The sequence below is a fragment of the Harpia harpyja genome, chromosome 2 (assembly GCF_026419915.1).
Source record: "Harpia harpyja isolate bHarHar1 chromosome 2, bHarHar1 primary haplotype, whole genome shotgun sequence".
Classification (NCBI taxonomy): Eukaryota; Metazoa; Chordata; class Aves; order Accipitriformes; family Accipitridae; genus Harpia; species Harpia harpyja.
Genome location: NC_068941.1, coordinates 40,052,432 through 40,070,860, shown reverse-complemented (window position 1 = coordinate 40,070,860; position 18,429 = coordinate 40,052,432). Strand labels below are relative to the sequence as shown.

The following is an 18,429-nucleotide window of genomic DNA, read 5'->3' as shown; positions in this document are numbered from 1 at the left end:
TTTAGGATTGAGTATTTATACTCCAAATGTAATTGTATAATTAATCATGTTTCCACTCTGGTATCTTTTTGATGCATTTACTTTTCTTGAGCAGAATGAAGATGGATTAACAGAATTCTTTGAGAATGTGGTAAAACAGACCCAAATGAAGCCAAAGAAAGTGATCGGCTGGATTCTAAATGACCTGCTCAGTTATTTGAAACAACATTCCCTTACAGTGAAGGAAAGGTCAGGCTTCTTGGTTACTACAATGGTGAAACAAAAGTGATTCTTTTCTCATGTACCATGAATAGTATCATGTCACTCCATTGCTCACTTCTGCTTTAGTTATTATCTGTGAAGTTTGTTACGCTAGGCAGTACTGTGTAGGCCTTGATGCTATCCTGCTGAATGAAGTTAACCAAATACCTTACAGAGAAGAGGACCATGTAGTTAAGAATAGTGATCAGTCTTCCCTCTTTGGAATATGACAATGGTAAGGCATAGTCAGGCTATCAATACCATAGCTGAATATAGTGTATCATGAGGAAAAATACTAGCTTGTCATGCTAAACCATGTGATCTTTAGGCAAGCAACAGTAGCCTAGATATATTACTTTACCTTATTCTCTGAGGTAATTTCTGCCCCCTTTTTCCATAGCCCAGTCAGTCCTTTTCTCCTGGCTGACCTTCTGAACCTTCTAGAAAAAAAAGAAATTTCTTCTACAGCAGCAAAGCAGGTAAGTACCTTTTTGATTTTACTGTATGTTGAATCTGTGGCCACTTACTCTATTCGTGTAGCAATTCCATAATCAGTGTGTACCAGTACATAGGTTACTTCAAAAGGAAATTATTTAGACTGTTGATGAAGGATAAATTATGTATCTATACTATATACATATAATAGATGAAAATGCCTCGTGTGTATATAATCTTATAGATATATCTGCATATTCAGTGTTAGAAGGGAGCACAAGCCAAATAGTAGATTTAAGCCATGTGAACTGAAGTCAGTTAAATAAATCCTGCTTCTGAACAGACTGGACACTAGATCTCAATTTCACAGTTTGAGTCAGACCTGAGTGAAAGGTCAGTGGGAGCTAATCCATGGCTTGCAATTAAGCTGAGAGTATCAGTTACTAGGTACTAAGGGACAGTAAGGTCTATGTTCCCAAGCATTAGCATGTGGAAAAGGATATAATTCACCTGAGTGTAGTCACCAAAAGGGTTCTGCTTTGCTGTACCCCTGAGTCAAAAGTGGAGAGGTCTGGCTGTTCTTTTTATCCTTGCTTCTTTAAGCAAGTGCTATCATGGACCTCTCAAGCAAGTACTGATGGTAAAGCTAGTTTCTCCCTCTTTTTAAATATCATCTTGCTTGATTTTTATCTGAAAAATCAGCTCTTGATGACTTGTATCTAAAATTGTGAACTGCTTATGATGGGTATGGTGACTGCTGTGTTTATAGACAAAATTTGGAGGGTTTTTGTGATAGGGAATAATCTGTCATTCACCTTAAATTGTTGTTGGCTCATTTATGTGGAATGCATTGTCTTTTCAGATTAATTATTGTCCTCTAGATGAGGCATTAGATGACTGCTTCTTCTCAGGTGTTCATCAGTGAAAGTGTTAATGAAGATGTTTAACTTCCAGTGAAGATATTTAACTTGGCAGTGTCTGCTTTCAAGCTTTTAACACTGAAATACACAGGGCAGGTTTCCATCTTTTTCTAGCACATACTGATTTAATCCAAGTCCAACTTTGGAATAGTATTGAAGTCAGTTCATTTTTTTCATGATTATAAACCAGGTATAACTGTTGCAAATGTGGCTCTTTACCCTGCTTGGAGACACTTAAACTTCCTGGTTTGTTTTCCTTTTTGGAGATGCTCGTGGTTCTTAATTCAGTTGGTATTGTCGGTCTGCTTCTGTGAATAGCCAGCTGCGTATGACAGGCATCATAAATAAGGATTTAAGTGCCTGTCTTAAGGCATGTGCATTTGGAAATTTGGGATTGGAAAAGTAAAAGCTTCAAAAAGGAGATAAAGTATTAATAGGAAAAGCATTGGAATGCACAGCAGTTCCGTGCCTGCGGGCTTATGGCTCACCCATCAGTTTGGTGTCTGCATTTGAAAGGGAAGCTTCAGAACTCCAGTCTTAACTCTTGGCTTCCTTGTGGAGGTGGAGACAGGGTACTAATGCTCTTCTACGGGAGTTTCTTGCCTTGTGATATATTTGTGTGCCAGCACTTCTGACAGGTTATGAAACGTCAAGAATTTCAGAGATGCTTTTCTTGTTTAATTACCAACTCCTTGTAATGTGCATGTTGTCCTCGGTGCTCTGAAATTGGACACAGAGAAATAACAGTACTGTTTGCCATCACTGAGTGATGCTATCAAACTGCAGAAACCTTGCCACATTTAGAAAAGTATTTTGGTTGCCTGGATGTCGGAAGAATAACAAATGTTTATAACAATTCTCAGCAGTAGGCAGAGATACTGGATGGCCTGAGGGCAGAAAGGGCTATATATACACTACAGCAGATGAATTGCAGCTCTTGGGGTGGGGGAGAAGGAACTGCAGTGGTAGAGACAGATCCAAAGAGAAAGGATGGAAAGGTTCAATGGGGTGAGCAAGCAGACATGCATACACATACATGCTCGCTGCAGGAAGCTGTTAACAGTTTAAAATTTTTAAGAGGTTTTGTGTTCGGTCTCTGCTGTATAAGGCACTAAAACACAGGCAGATAAAAGCCGTGAGCACTGATTATAGACACAGAACATTGTATGGTAGGATGCATATGCCAAGGAAGGGGCACTGTGTGCTTACATAATTGCCACTTAAGTAATTAACAGAGCTCACGCCCAACTTGCCATCAGATACAGCATCCTACTCCAGAGGTCTCTGAAGCAGTTTCAGATTGGCGTGCCTGTGCAAAGGGGAGCAGCTTACAGCTCTGCCGGTGTGCAGGGCTGTGGGGTGAGCGTGTCCTGGATCAGGGGACCTGCACAGGCACATGCTGTGGCCCACCCCAGAGGCACCATGTTGAAGCCCACAGTGGGAGGTGCCGGTGCTGCTCACCCAGGGCTGAAACCAGTCTGATGGGGAGTATGCCCAAGATGGAGCCTCGGTTCTCGTTTGCAGGGCTGGCAGCGAGTATATCTCTGGCATAAGGGGCCTGCCTTTGAGTTACGCCATTGTGGGAAGAGGCTGGTTCCTGGGCCAGGGAAGCAGAAACTTGCCCCTGCTGCTGAGAGCTGTGCTGGAGCAACTCCGTGCGAGCACCCTTGTCGCACGTTCATCGGGGATCTGTAGCAGGGTATGGAGCAGAGCAGACCCCAGGTCTTGTTTGCTTCTGCACTTGCATAGGTCACCCACATAGGAGTAACTTCAACAGACTCACTTGGCATTTCTACTTTAAAGTAGATAGCAGGGAAATGAGTACAGTACACAAACCTAAACAGAACCATCTGCTTTGACAATTACGGCTATACCATCTGGAGGACTGGACCCAGCCTGCCCCTCACTTTTGTCAGAGGCTGAGGGACAACTGCCAGACATCGAGGCTTCCATCACTGGAAAGGAGAGATGCCCAGCGGACTGACTCGAGTGGTACTGCCTGCTGCTTTCCTCCCACCCTTGGCAGCAAATCACTGCAGATAGGGTTTCCATTTGGAGCGTTCTCAGGCACAGCAGTCAGCTGGCACGTTCACCAGTTGCAAAATGTTTGATATGATGCCCGTGGCAGCCAGACGTGTAAGTCCTGATTAATTCATCTTGACCAATGGTTTGCTGCTATGCCTGTGTAGGTAGAGACCACAGAACATCATTAAAATCTAATCACGCTCAGCCAAGAATCAATAGTAGAAACTACTGAGATTTCAGTAATGGAAATGAGGCCCGAGATTCTCGTTTTGGCTCTGGAGACTTCATAATTTGATCCTCCTGTTGTGGTGCAGGCAGTTTGTGTAAATGAGTTTAAATAATTTTTTAAACTGCTTTCTTTAGATTCATACTCCTTGCCAAGTAGAGAAGCATGTTTTTAAAAGTGCATCTTTGACAGGTCTTGGCCACATCTCTTTCTGCTTTCCTACATACCTGTAAACAAGCAAAGGCCTTGATAACATTGTTGCTCTACTAGCTAAGTGGAGATAGATGCTTGTTACCAAATTGAAAAGTACACATGATGCAGATGTCACAGGGAAAATCTGGTGCCTTCAAGGTTTCTAATGGGCAAGCTTCTCTTGGTGCCAGGAGACATTTGGCATAGGAATAGCAGGGAATCAGAGCTGGATCTCTGACTGCCAAGCTGTCCTGCCACTGGTCTAAGTCAGCCTGATGAATGAGTTGCTCCTGGGTAACTCTGCCATGGTCAGCTGTGTAGATTTTGTTTGTTGCAGATTTTCCCCTCCTGCAGCCCATGACATCTTGCTTGAATACATACCAGTCCTAAAAATCACATCTGCCTTTTTCCAGGAGAGCGACACGGCTTATTCATTGTCCAGCCCCTGATTTGTGCAGTGCTTCAGACTTTCCAGGGTGTTTTGTTATGAGCTGTGCTCCTCCTTCTGAGGGGTGATGTACTGTCCCTGTGCCCCGGGAGCCCTTGAGGACAAAAAATCTTCCTGCCTGGTCCCTCAGGGAAGGAGCAGTAGGGGGCTGCCTGGGATAGCAATGGAGTGCAACAATAAAAAGGCAAGCAGCTGCAGACAGGTTGAATCTCTGTTGGATGTATTTCTTTCTAGGGGTGTTCCAGGTAGCACTGCCATGATGATTTTTAAGTACTGCATTAGAAGGAAGATCTTGTAGAAGACATCATATACTGCACTGATTTATTTAGATATAAATATCTGAAAGCTTTACGTATAGTGGTTGTAACTCTGGCTGCTTATCAGTAACTTTAATAGTGATCTGCCTTTAACCCTCTGACAGGGAAAAAACAAGATGTAGCTGCCACAATAAAGCTGCGTGTCATTACCCTCTCTCAAGGTCTCCAGCAGAGTGATAAGATCCCATAAAAAGCTTTGGGGTACTGCTGGCAAACAAATCACCTCTTGCAGGAATTGTGTCAATGCATGGTTCTTAAATACCTGTTGTGGCTACAAAAGTGTTTATCTGAAGGTCTTTGTACCAGAAAATCCTTCATGCTGAAGAAAATTGCTGGGATAGTTGAAATACCATCCCACGTGCTTCATTTTTCCTAAGTTCTCTTGCTGCCCTGCTAATTATTTAACATGCAGTTTGAATGCCCCTTCTCGTCTCCCCATCCCAGCAGCATCTTCATCCTACAGTGAGTATTAAATGCTGAAATTTTGATGTGACATCTATTTCCATATTGGTACACAGCAATGGCCCAAACATACAATTATATCTTCAGCTCAGGATGGAGCACAAGCAGCTGTTCTAATAAGGGTTTTCTTTTTCTCCTCCCACAGCTCTGAAATAAGAGCAAAGGGAATACAGCAAATGACTGCCCAAGGAAATTGGTTTTTTATAAATGTTCTCTTCTCTCAAGTTTATTCCAGGGCGATAGCCCTGCTACAGCATAGGAAAACACCCTAGTGTTAACAAGTGATTATTCCAGGGGCCTTGGTTCACCCAGCAGTCCAGTACTTGGAGGTGATGCATAGGTGGGCTGGAGCTGCTGCATTCATTCTGCTCAGCACTATTTTTCTTCTGCTTTGTCATATGTATCCTCATTACACCTTGCTGATGAGGACTGGTAATGGGATGAGTTACCAGGGATTGGACTTGGTACAATAGTCAGCTAATCGTCAGTTCCCGGGCAGAGACATTGCTCATGGAGATGCATTTCCTTACTGCTCTCAGGCAGTTCTTGTGAATAATGCGAGATGAGCACGAGTACTGCCGGAGGAACAGCCTTGCAGTTGGTGACAGTCTCTGCCATGGTACCCCCCTCTCCCAGCGAGGGAGCAGCGGCTCAGCGCAGCGAGGTACACAGGGGCTGCGCTCGGCAAACTACTTTGAAGAGGTACCATCACTGGTAGTAGCGGGCAGCTCCCAGTACTGCGGTAGGCTGCAGAGCACCGGTTGCGAACCATTAACCTGTACTCATGCAGTAAGTGAAAATGTTTTGTCTTATTTCAGGATGCAGAAAAGGAGGGAGGGTACAAGAGCTCTTTCAGCGAGGTGCAGGATTAAATCTTGGGTTTGTTCACATTTAGACAATCTGCTCTTGCTTTAACTAAAATCTGGCTTCTTGGATCAGTAACTGAAATACTGCATGTAAGCATGTCAAGACACTGACCTTCGCTAGTCTTTGTCGTTTTCAGGTGCTTGCAGAATTGTGGAAGGGAGAAGGGAAGACTCCTCTTGAAATTGTTAAAGAAAAGGAACTTGAACTGATACAGGATCAAAAAGAGCTTGAACAGATCTGCCAGGCGGTGATTGATGGACAAGAAAATGAGGTGATTATGATGGTGCTGGGAAGCTTGTGCACTATGGCAGTCTGTGGCTCTAAAAAGGGGGTTAAAATGGCCTTTTTTTTTTTTTTTTTTCCCTCCTTTTGATTGGCATTTGAGCTCTGGAGCCAGTATAGGAGCATTAAAGCTGCTGCTCTGCTATTATCAGGCTTTTCTTCTCCTTTCTTATTTTACTAAGTGGTTTTTTGGAAATTGAAGCATACACAAAATGATCAGCAAAAGAAATTACCAGTCTGGCTAATGTGCTAAGTCATTCTGAGAGACCATAAAAATTTAATGCAGGAAAGCAAAACTGTGGGGCTCTTTCCCTCTTCAGCTATACTGCCATTAACCTGACCTGGCCACCCGGCCACATAACTCTGATTTTTGTGTCATCTCTTGTGATATTAGGGCAACAATGTTAAACTGTTCTGAAGCTGGAGATTGAAGTTACCTGCCAGCAAGGCATATATTAGTTATGGAATTAGAGACTGTATCAGAGCTGGCAAGGCAAAAATTTTACTTGCACCTTTCTCTTCGCCATGTCCTTGTCTCCCTCCTCTGCCAAAGAGACAAGTCTAGCTGGCTCTCCTGCCTGACAATGTCTGTGGGGTGGGGAGGAGCCGGACCCCCGTGGCAGCAGCATCAGTGCCTCCAGAGCTGCTGTCTGCTCTGCTATTCTGGTGCTGGGCTGTGGCAGCAGCACAAATGCTGCAGTAGGAAAGATGGGGTTTTGGCTCTTCCCCATCTCCTTGGAAGGACACGCAGCAGCCTGCGTGGCTCATTGGTCTACAAAGGTCTGAGCTGGGAAAAAGGGAAAAAAACATTGTTGATCATGAAGGGAAGGAGTGGGAAGGGATCTTGACAGAGTCTAAAATCTGCTTTATAAAAAGCAAAATGAAAACAAGTGCTTATATGTTCTCTGGAGCAAAATGTAAAAGCAGAAGTGAATAGCTTGTTTCTAACATAAACATTGTCTAGATACATTTGCCATTTGGAAAAAAACATTAACATCTTTTGAGAACAATACCACCCACCCCAGATCTCATTGGGGGATGCTAACAGCTCTGCAAGAGCTTTTGATAAAGAGAATGAGCTTGCAGTAGGTCGGCGTGACCTCCATCAGACTGACTCATTTGCAGAGCCTGATAAAAGTGCTGCTGTATTTTCAGACTGGTACGGAAGCACAAGTGTGGATAGAAAGAACACAAGAACTGATTGGGAAGTGCAGAAGCTGAAGGTCCATAACTACACTCCCATTTCAATAATAGTGCTTTTTCTGAGAATGTAATAATTCCTCTGTTTTCCACTGTTTTAGTCAAGCCAAATGCAGTAGAAGGGCCTCTCTTCCCTACTTTTTCCAGATGATCTTTTGCCAAGGCAAAAGCTGCCTTGAAGGCCTGTAATTCACTGCTTTAAATTGCTGTGAGAGCTTACCTTACAAAATAGCATCAGCTGAGTACTTGACAGGGAAAATAAAAAAGTATGCCGTGCTTTTTGATAGTAACTTTCTTTAAAATGAACTAACTTACAGTTGCTCAAGCCAATGCAGAGCACTTTCTGAAAATGCAGTATCACCTGGATTGTTCTGCACTCTGCCCCATATAGGTAATTTCTAGCAGATCAGGAGTAATGAGTCTTTTCTGTATTGTGATGTCACAGAGAAGATTTTAGACTGCCAATAATTAGGATACCGTAATGAGCAGCAATATTTGCATTTGTGCTTGGTATTGGCACAGTTGGTGGTTCATATGTTCGCAATCCTTCCCTTAATATCTGTAAATATGACATCCTGTTTAATTGAAGCTATCATGTTTTTCCCAGTAACTCTGACAATGTAGAGAATGTTTTCCCTGCCACACAAACAATACGAAGGCCAGACGCTTGTCTTTTCAGCAGTAGCATCTCCTTTAGGAATGCCTGAAAGTGAAATTTCCAATGCTTTTTTCAGTGGCTTTACTTAGCTTTTAAATATGGCTCTTGCTATTTTGCAGGTGACTGTGCATCAAACACTAGCTGCCTGATAGGAGGTTGAATTTCTGATGGGTTAATTAATTGCTGTGTTGCAAAGGATTCCTTGCTTAAAGGAAGTAACATGCTGTTAGAAAAACACCTACGTCTGTGCTTGAAGGACCTCACAAATATTATCAAATAGATTATGATTTGATGCAAATTACTTGTTATAACTGAACACTATATTGAGTAAAAAGGTAGATCCTATTAGCAAAAGAAGTCATCTCATTTTTCTGGCTCTTTTCCAGGAAGTCGCTGTTCAAGTTGCAGACTCTGTTAAAATCCAAAAGTGTTTTCTGACTTTTTCAATAAGAGGAGATCTTTCTATTAGTTGTAAGGCCTTGCTGCTGTAGGGACTTGCTGTTGTCTCATGGGAGCAGAGCAGGAGCTTATTGCAAAGCTGAAGGTAGTTTTTATAAATAACACCTTAGCCCCAAATATATAGTATTCTACACAATGATCTGAAAGGACAAAACTATTCATACCTTGGCTGTGAATGAGTGAAGATGTCTGATTTTCCTATAACAGTGGTGTCTGTTGTTTTGTTGTTGGTTTTTTTTTTCTTTAAAGGTTATGGCGATAAAGGCAGGAAATCGAAAAGTTCTAAATAAGTTAATTGGGCTGGTACAAAGAGAAACACAAGGACGATCCAATCCTGTTCTGGTGAAGCAGTTATTAGAGAAGAAGCTGTCAGAGTAGCCACAAGAGAAAAACCATACAAGTGTCTGCAGAAGACATGTGCTTCGTTCTGTCTGGTTCACTGCAAATGAACTTTGGTGCCATAGCATGAGGACTGTTGGTTATACTTCAAGCAGCATTACATCCTACCCTTCCCCGGATGCATCAGCCCAAAGCAGATGAGCAAAAGAATAGCAGGAGATGATACAGTCATTTGCATCTCCCTCACTTTGGTGTGGCATTCAGAAATGTGATTTCCACACAGCCACGGGAAACAAGTTCCCAGGGATGTCTGTGAGTATGCAGAGAGCTGAAGCTGTATTGGTTAGTTTTGTAATAAAGTAAGTGTAAACTCAGCTTTTCTAGCTGCCTTTTTGTGAGAAGGGAAATTCACAGATCTTGAACACGAAATCTGGTGGTGCACAACAACAAGTCATTGTAAATTCGTGCGAGCACACTAGTAACAATGATTAAAACACCTAGCAGTAATTAAGATGACCACGTGTGCCTCCATGCCTAGCAGAAGGGAAAACAACATCCACTGCTATGATTCTTCCTGGTTTCATAAGGAAGTGCCTGAGGCTGGTGCCACAAACAGATAAGTAAGTGCCTACATCTAAGAATTAGCGTCAGATTGTTTGTTCACCACCTTCTTGTTACGTGTCTAAACATCTGCTTTGCCTACTCGCAGCTCTTTCAGTTCTGAAGAGTGCCTAACGGATGTATGCCTGAGCCCTTCCGAGGTTCACATCCCCTTAGGGCCTGGGAAGTTCAGTATAGCAGATGTGCTTCTGCCAGCCCTGCACTACAGAGAACAAGTCGTGCCTTTCTCTTACGCAGTAGCCCAGTGAAGGGACCATTTGCTCCAGTTTGGGTTTTTGTCTGCTGGTGAGAACTTGACCCTATGTTACAAATGCTCCAAGCCTCCAGTTGCTGCATGCTTCTCTGGCAGATGGCTTTCTGCCATCACCTGGAACTGCACCACTTTGTGGAAGGAACTGAACATGCAGTTGGCTTACCAAAACTGAGCAAGATTCAGCTCTGTCCTAGGGTCTGCTCCACTATTTAATCCTAAGGGGTGTTATATGCTGTTTTATTTTTATACCTTCCATTTTTCAGCTCCTAGCTTTAAGTACCCACTGAAATCCAGGGTCCTAGAGTTAACTTGCCAGTCCCAACCCACTTCAGCTGATCAAACCATTAACAGGAAACGCAACTAGAGGCAGCCTATCAAATTTACATTTATTAGGGAAAGAATTCCCATCTAGTACTAAGGGTTTGAAGTTCTTAAATCCCTTCTGCAGGCTGCTAAGCCATACATTTTAAAGATCACGTTTATCTCAGACCTCAGAGATACTTCTTCAGAATTGTTCTTTAGGATCTGCCTGCAGGGCAGACATTGTCAGAGGATCGCAGCAGGTATGGGGCCCTGGGAATTCAGTCACCTTTTGCAAATGTGGTCCTTGCAACACTGGTTCAAACTAGGTTGATGGCAGTTCATTCTCAAGAGTAGCAGTGCTAATGTATGTTTCAAGGAGGACATTTCTGTACAAACTGGCTCATGGTTTGAGTGTGAACTCTTACTTAGAAGGAAAAAAAAGCCCATGGTTTTCAAATACATTTAATGAATAAAATGTATACCCATTATTCACATAAAAATAACTTCACGATTCAAAAGCCATATAGCTGACAAAAAGCAGTAACATAGTTGCAATCAAAAACTGTGACCCTTCCAAAAAAACCCCGAAACAAACCCAACCAAACCTCCAAAAACTCCCCAAAAAACAAAACCCCAAACTACCCCCCCCCCAGGATTTTCATGTAACCTGACCTTCACACAAAGGCTTTTACTATCACTTTTCACATCATGAGCAAAAAGTACCATTTTTACTTACAGTGGTGTGAGTTTCCAGGTAAACGTTCAGTCAATGAAGGTTTGAATTATACAGCAAACATTAAATTTTGGAATTCTGTTCAACTCTTGCCCTGACAGCAAGAAATGAAAAGGCACAAGGGCTTCTGCATGAAATCTTGAATCTTAATTTAAAGGTACTCCCTTGGTTTAGAAAAACACAATTGTTTCCAAAAGGTGGTCCTCCAAGGTTAATGCTTTTTCTTGCACAGCTTGATGCTGCTGTGCTGTTTCCCCTCTGCTGTAGTGGGTGCCTCTTAAAAAAAGAGAAAGCAAAACAATGATGTATTTGGAAAAGTAATAATTAAGCTGCGTTTAAAAGAAGGAAGGATCTCTACTACTGTAGCATGGCTACTGCTGGTAGATGTCTTCTTAATGGCTACTTCTTCTTAGCCACTCTTTTCCTATGTAATTACACTGGGCTAATAGGGTTGAAAATCATGAGCCAAGTTCTGTATGAGTAGTCTATGTGACTACAGCATTAGATCTTTAAATGGATAAGGGAAGAGCAATTGACCTCATCTACCTGGACTTGTGCAAAGCATTTGACACTGTTCCACATGACATTGTTGCTAAATTGGGGAGACAGGGATTTGGCAGATGGACCACTATTGGCTGGATGGTCGCACTCAAAGAGTTGCGGTCAACAGCTCGATGTCTGAATGGAGACCAGTGGCAAGTGGTGTTCCTCAGGGGTCGGTATTGGGACTAGTGCTGTTTAACATCTTTGTTGGTGACATGGACAGTGGGATCGAGTGTACCCTCAGCAAGTTTGCCAACAACACCAAGCTGTGTGGTGCAGTCGACACGCTGGAGGGAAGGGATGCCATCCAGAGGGACCTTGACAGGCCCGAGAGGTGGGCCCATGCAAACCTCATGAAGTTCAACAAGGCCGAGTGCAAGGTCCTGCACATGGGTCAGGGCAGTCCCAAGCACAAATACAGGCTGTGTGGAGAATGGATTGAGAGCAGCCCTGAGGAGAAGGACTTGGGGGTGTTGGTTGACAAGAAGCTCAGCATGACCCAGCAATGTGCGTTCGCAGCCCAACCGTATCCTGGGCTGCATCAAAAGAAGCATGACCAGCAGGTCAAGGGAGGTGATTCTGCCCCTCTACTCCGGCTCTCGTGAGACCCCACCTGGAGTACTGCGTTCAGCTCTGGGGCCCCCAACATAAGAAGGACATGGACCTGTTGGAGCAAGTCCAGAGGAGGGCCACGAAGATGATCAGAGGAATAGAACACCCCTCCTATGAAGACAGGCTGAGAGAGTTGGGGTTGTTCAGCCTGGAGAAGAGAAGGCTCTGGGGAGACATTAGAGCAGCCTTCCAGTACCTAAAGGGGACCTACAAGAAGCCAGAGAGGGACTTTTTACAATGGCATGTAGTGATAGGACAAGAGATAATGGCTTTAAACTGAAAGAGGGTAGATTTAGATTGGATGTAAGGAAGAAATTCATCACTATGAGGGTGGTGAGACGCTGGAACAGGTTGCCCAGAGAGGCTGTGGATGCCCCATCCCTGGAAGTGTTCCAGGCCATGCTGGACAGGGCTTTGAGCAACCTGGTCCAGTGGAAGGTGTCCGTGCCCACGGCAGGGGCATTGGAACTAGATGATCTTTTAAGGTCCCTATCAACCCAAACCATTCTACAATTCTATGATTTACTGTACATCTCAAATCTATTTTCACCTCCACCTGCCAGACACAATGGATAACAAGAAAGATTAAAAAGGAGTAATTGCAATATTCTTCCCCTTCCAGGGAAGGGAAAGAGCAGCTATAGTCTATAAATTTTGCACTGTATTATGAAACAGTCACTTCTAAATTTTTTAAAGAAATCTTTTGCAGACGCATACAAAATGTAAATTTCTTTCTGATAGAAAGAAGTGGTTTGAGTCAAATGAGATAAAGATGATGAATCTTTTTAACATTTGTGGAGATACCAGCTATCAACTTCATCAAAGCAGTGGTAGCTGGCAGTGCTAGGGCCTAGCAATGAGAAGGCTCACCAGGGCCAGCTACCATTGCTCCTACTATGGCAGTCTGCATTAAGGGGCTCATCAGTCACTTTACACCATTTTCATTGGACCAATACAACCAAAACACCAGATCCTTTTTTGCCTGCCAAGGGCCTAATACAGCAGCCTAAATACAACCACCACCTTCCTCTGTGTCCTAAATGGAGCTAAAGGCAAATTCTAAATACTCCACAAGTGAACTCTGTACTGTGCAAAACAGCTTTGGTTTATATTTGCACAGCTGTACTCAATGGAGCACATTAAAAGACAAAGCAGCAGCCTCAAGGAATTTAATATCTGCTATTGTAAAGACAAATAAAAAAACCCATAGGACAGGTGAGTCTGCAAGATAAAGGGCAGAGCCTAACTATGAAGTGTTCGATGTCAGAACATTTTGCAGACCGGGAGAGGCTGTTTTAAGTGTGGTTGTACTGAAGCTAGGAACTCAAGAATTAAGATTGAGGCTTTGACCCCAACTTACATGTCTTATTTAGCTACAACAGTGCTCCCTGATCTACTGATTGCAGATGCCATCTGTGCAACAGCATTAGGCAGGGTGAGTTAAGGACAGTTTCATGCAGATTTTCAGCAGTAACCGTCCATGAACGGAGGGCCAAGGAAAATGCTCACAAATTAAAAGCTGACACCAGACACTGTCACGACAATCTCATCTACTCGTTGCTGTAAGTCCTTTGGGAGGTCACTCCTGAGGGTGGAGAGATGATACTTACTATCCTGTATAGCTGAAGTATCCCATATCCGAGAGTGCAGAAGAGGAGAAGAAAGCTGTCTAAAAAGATGCCGGCAATGCTGAAGTAGTGAAGAAAGAATTTCTAGTGCTCAGCCTCGGCTGCAGAGTTTAATTTTAACTATGCTAAAAATAGAAGCATATGATAGGAACCTTAACTAAAAAATTTACAGCTAGAGTATTCACACTGTGATTTCACTGTGGCCCTTTCCACTCCACTTCTGCAGCATGGTGTCAGTGTACTGTAATGTTCTCATTTCTCTTCTGAGCATCCCTCTACCTACACACTTTCACAACCACTGACCTTGGCAGCACCTTTGCAGTGACTTACGGCCTTCTGTGCATGCTCAACATGTAGAGCGTTTGGGTTTTTCACGTAAAGAAAAACAAACTAGGTTTTCACTCAACTCCTCTCAAACTGCGCGAGGGAAAAGATGGAACAGCATGCTGCTGGTCTTTCGCCCTTGTGGCCTGCATCTTCCTTGCAATGCTGTTTACAAATACTGCGAAGTTCACTGGATTCGGCTTCACATAATGGCCATATAAAACCAAGTTACAGCGGATAGGAGGTCAAGATTTATCGGCCCAAATGCATAGAAGCTTACCTGCATTGGATTGGCTGTTGAGTGCAAGTCATCTCTCTCCCCTCGGAAGCTGCAAACTTTCAGGTAATATATATATATATGAGAGAATTCTATTGCTAAACAGTGTGAGGAAGGCAATAAAATACAAAATCCTAAGTTGTTATGACCCATAATTTGCTGCGCCTTTTTCTGCCCATTGCAATGGCAAATTTAAACTCCATCTAGAGGAGCCCCTGGGCCAACCCAGATCAGTAATTAGGGATGACTGCAGCGGAAACACAAAACCACCAGGAATGCTCCTTCTCTTCTGACCATGGTCCGACGCACACCCCACATCAGGCGGTACAGCCTGAATTTTAACTGCAGCAAAGCAAACCTACAGAACTGTTCAGGCCCTGCCATGAGGCAACAAAGATGCAAAAGCAGGTAGAGTTCAGTGAGCAACGCAGCTGTGCATGGTCCTAATGAGTACTGAGTCTTCCCTCTAGGACTATCCTAGTCCCAGACCCTTAAAATCTCCCTGTAAGGGTGTACAGGCATTTCACAATTGTCTGCAGCATTTGCTGACCATTTGTACGTATAGATGGAGAGGGACCCTGACCTTTGCTGTTCCTCCCTTTTATCTGTGTGTGAGGTCCAACTCATGACCCTGCAAATGACTCCCTCTCACCTGCTAGCTTCTCCCCAAAAAAAGACTGGTGACAGCTGTGCCAGACCCCACGTTACCCCAGCACATACACAGGCAGCCGATTATTTTATGCCACATCTGTTGCCTTGTCATCGCAGCCTTTGGAGAAAGGCCTAGAGCTGGGTTCAGTACTTAGAGCTGCAGAGGTTGTACCACCATGACCTAATCCTAACAAGAGCACTTGAAGGCCAACAGTTTCACTGTAGGGAATGCTCCCTCCGTGCACAGGCATTTTGTGTAAGCACAAAGCAAGAGTTCTCCTGACATATGGTCGCATCAGCCACAGCTTTAATTATCTAAAGCATTTACACCCACTAAGCAGGCATAACCATCAGTAAAGTTGTATTTTACCTTCTCATTTCTGAAGCTTGAGAGGCCACATTTTCAGACTGGTCTTGGAGGCCCCTAGGTTTTTCACACTGAAGCTCAAAACCAGATGTTATGACTCCGGAGTTTCACAACAGACACTGGTAAGAGTTTCCAACACCAAGCTGTGCTTGGACACCGAGGGACACCTCGAGAGGCATGAGTCCTTGGCTCAAGCTGCAGCAAGGGATACCAACACCCAGAGCTGCTCCCTCTCCTTTGAGGATGAAATGGCATTTCATCTGAGCTCTGGCCAAACTGACACAGCAGCACTGAGCTGGACACAGTTTAGTTGTCTTGGATTTGACTCATCCCTGTTATTTTTTGGTCTAAATCCAAGCTAGTTATTTTTAAAGTAGAGTGCAATAAAATACAGCTGCTGTGGAATTGGCTTTGTCAGAAATGTAAGTTTGCAGGTATTTAGTCCACAATACATAATTGTATGCGGGCAGTCTGCTGAAGCACCAGAGAAAGTTATTTGGTTGAGAAATGCAGCCTTTGCACAAAAGTTCCATCAGGGCTTTTAGCCCAGAGACTTCAGTCTTAATTTAATCCAGCTGCCACACAAGAACCATTATAATCAATGAACAAAAAGAAGATTTGCACAGTCAGCAACAAAACGCCACTTTAAGCACCTACATATTTGAGAATCCAAGTAATGCTCCTATTCATAAATAAGAGGCTTCCAGCTGAGCTCATAACAAATGAAGTACATTGATGCTGGGCCACAACGTGTTTAGAAAAGCTGGGGGCCCCTAAAAAATAAAGTACATCTAGTCAGAGCTGGGCTTCCACCAACAACAGAGTCACTGAAATAGCGTTGCATTCTGTGGCTGTCTGCGGTCAGACAGCTGGCACCACTGTCATATTATCTGAATACCTATTTATGCAAGTCTGACACCACCTTAACAAGGAGCAATTTTTACCCTCCTTCGCGCAGTTCTGGCCCAAAACATTACATAGCAGTGCTATCTACTTGGACAGTTACCACAGGACACTGTCATATTCATTTTTCATGTTTGGTGTGATCTTTTTCTTCCTGGTCCCTGGTAAATCAGAGCAACACAAAAGTAAATTCTTACTGCATTCACACAGAGGCAAGTGCCCCCTGCTAATCTGCGGCATCTTACCTTTGGTTTGCTCATTAACGTAAGCAGCTTGAGTGTCACATACCCTCCGTTTCTGCTGATAGTGCTCAAAAGGTGCAAGGAAGAACATACTGTAATTATCTAAATCGGATCTGGACACAGCAGTAACATTACTGTACTATGCCAGAGCTATCTGACTTAAAAGAAAAAAGAGGAAAATCCCAGTATTCTACTCATAACCACAGATGCAGTTTAAATGTTACAAATGTAACAGGAGCTGTCATAAAAACTGCAGGCATGACATAGCAATTTCAGTAAATACAGCACAGTAAATTGCTTGTTAAATCAAGCTGCCCTCAAACAGGAGCTGTGGCTACAAATTCAAATGATACAATGACTTAATTTAACTGCACCAAATCACACCACTCCCATCCTTTTCTTCCCAGCCTTGCGATTTTAGAGCTTCTTAGAGGAGCTAAAAAACCTTCCTGAAGCACAAAACCTTCTGTGAGGCATAAGCAGAGTGCACAAAAGGGTAGTGAATGCGTATGCGCTGTGCTAGATGGTATACTTCCCTTGGTAAATAGAACTTAACCTCTTGAACTTAAACCCTTGGACGCTGCGGGATGCAGTAAATTTGTTTGCAAATGTTTTTCTCTGAAGGAGTGAACAGACCACTTAGGCATTGCGCCCGGGCCAAAGAGCAATTAGAATGGCGCTGGTGGCAGAAACGCTGTTCAGGCTTACTGTCTATCCAGCTCTGTTCCCATTCCAAAGCACAGCCCCTGCCAATGTCTGAGAGCCACCCCAATCACACCATGTTTTTTCCCATCCTAGGAAATTTACCGATCTTACTAAGACGATCAAATCGCATCGGAAATGCAAATGCACTAAGTGGGTACAGCAGCATGACACCACTGAATTCATCAGACTTTTTACAAAGTGATAGACCCCAATGAAAGAGGAAATAAGTCGTTTATGAACCGGATGCTCTGAAGGATGCATCTGGGTGTGCCAGTGGGAGGGACAGCCCATGCCCACTCCTGGGAATTTTCTCATCTCCACGGAATACAGCTGAAAACAGAAGCTCTCATTTCTGTTCTTCCAAACCAAGGCCTAGAAGTTGCCAGGACAAAAAAGGCAGTGCATCTTTCACATCCCAAACTGCAACAACAAAAACTTGATGTCATTAGAAACCCTATATTTTTCTTTAGGGCACACATGGAAAAGATCACATTTGAGAAAAATGCCTAGAATAGAATAATAAAAAGGCAGTAAGTAGGGCTCACAACACAGCACATGAATTGCAACTGACTCTACATGCCCAAAGATCAGCGTGTGCAGAGGGTGATGCTGTTTGAATGAAAGTTGCCAAGTGCGTTAGCCCAATTAATACAAACCATGTGTGTATGTGTGCTGAGACTAACCCACAGGGCATCCAAAAATGGTCAAAGGTAAAAGAGAATGACTGCAAGTGTTTTAAGACAAAGTGTTCACTTTATAGGTAGGTTGCAAAAAAAATAGCAGGTTGAAATTGCCAGAAAGATTCCTAGCTACAGCAGAACAGCTTAAAAACACACTCAAAGGCTACATCATTGGAAATGTGGCATTCACAGTGTGAAACATCTAGCAGGAGACTGGAAATTAACTTTGGTATCACTGAGCCACCACCTGCAGGTTTTGGAATAGATCTGCTAACCCCAAGACACTTCATTCGTGGCTGATGCTGAGACAATGTGCTGAAGAGGGACTGCTCTAATCACACACACATGCGTGAGTGTGGGGAAATCCAGACAACAGAGCACTTCCTTATTCTTGGAAAGAGCAACATAACGCTGCGTCCTCCAGGGCCCTACCGGCTGGACCACAGCTTGGACCATAGGCATATTGGGTTTTTTGGAAAAAGATTCATCATTGGTGAGAGCTGGGATAACGCCTTAT

At 43.5% G+C, this 18,429-nt stretch overlaps 1 protein-coding gene across 1 annotated transcript in view; it reads left to right on the top strand.

The window, feature by feature from the left end:
* The window catches only part of GATB (glutamyl-tRNA amidotransferase subunit B), a 52,232-nt gene extending 42,788 nt beyond the window's left edge, over positions 1-9,444 (top strand). The window contains exons 10-13 of the mRNA XM_052777183.1: positions 95-228; positions 641-719; positions 6,269-6,403; positions 8,981-9,444. Coding sequence (XP_052633143.1) covers positions 95-228; positions 641-719; positions 6,269-6,403; positions 8,981-9,109 — 477 coding nt within the window. The 3' untranslated portion in view covers positions 9,110-9,444. The remainder of the gene's footprint in view (positions 1-94; positions 229-640; positions 720-6,268; positions 6,404-8,980) is intronic.
* The last annotated feature ends 8,985 nt before the right edge of the window (positions 9,445-18,429 follow it).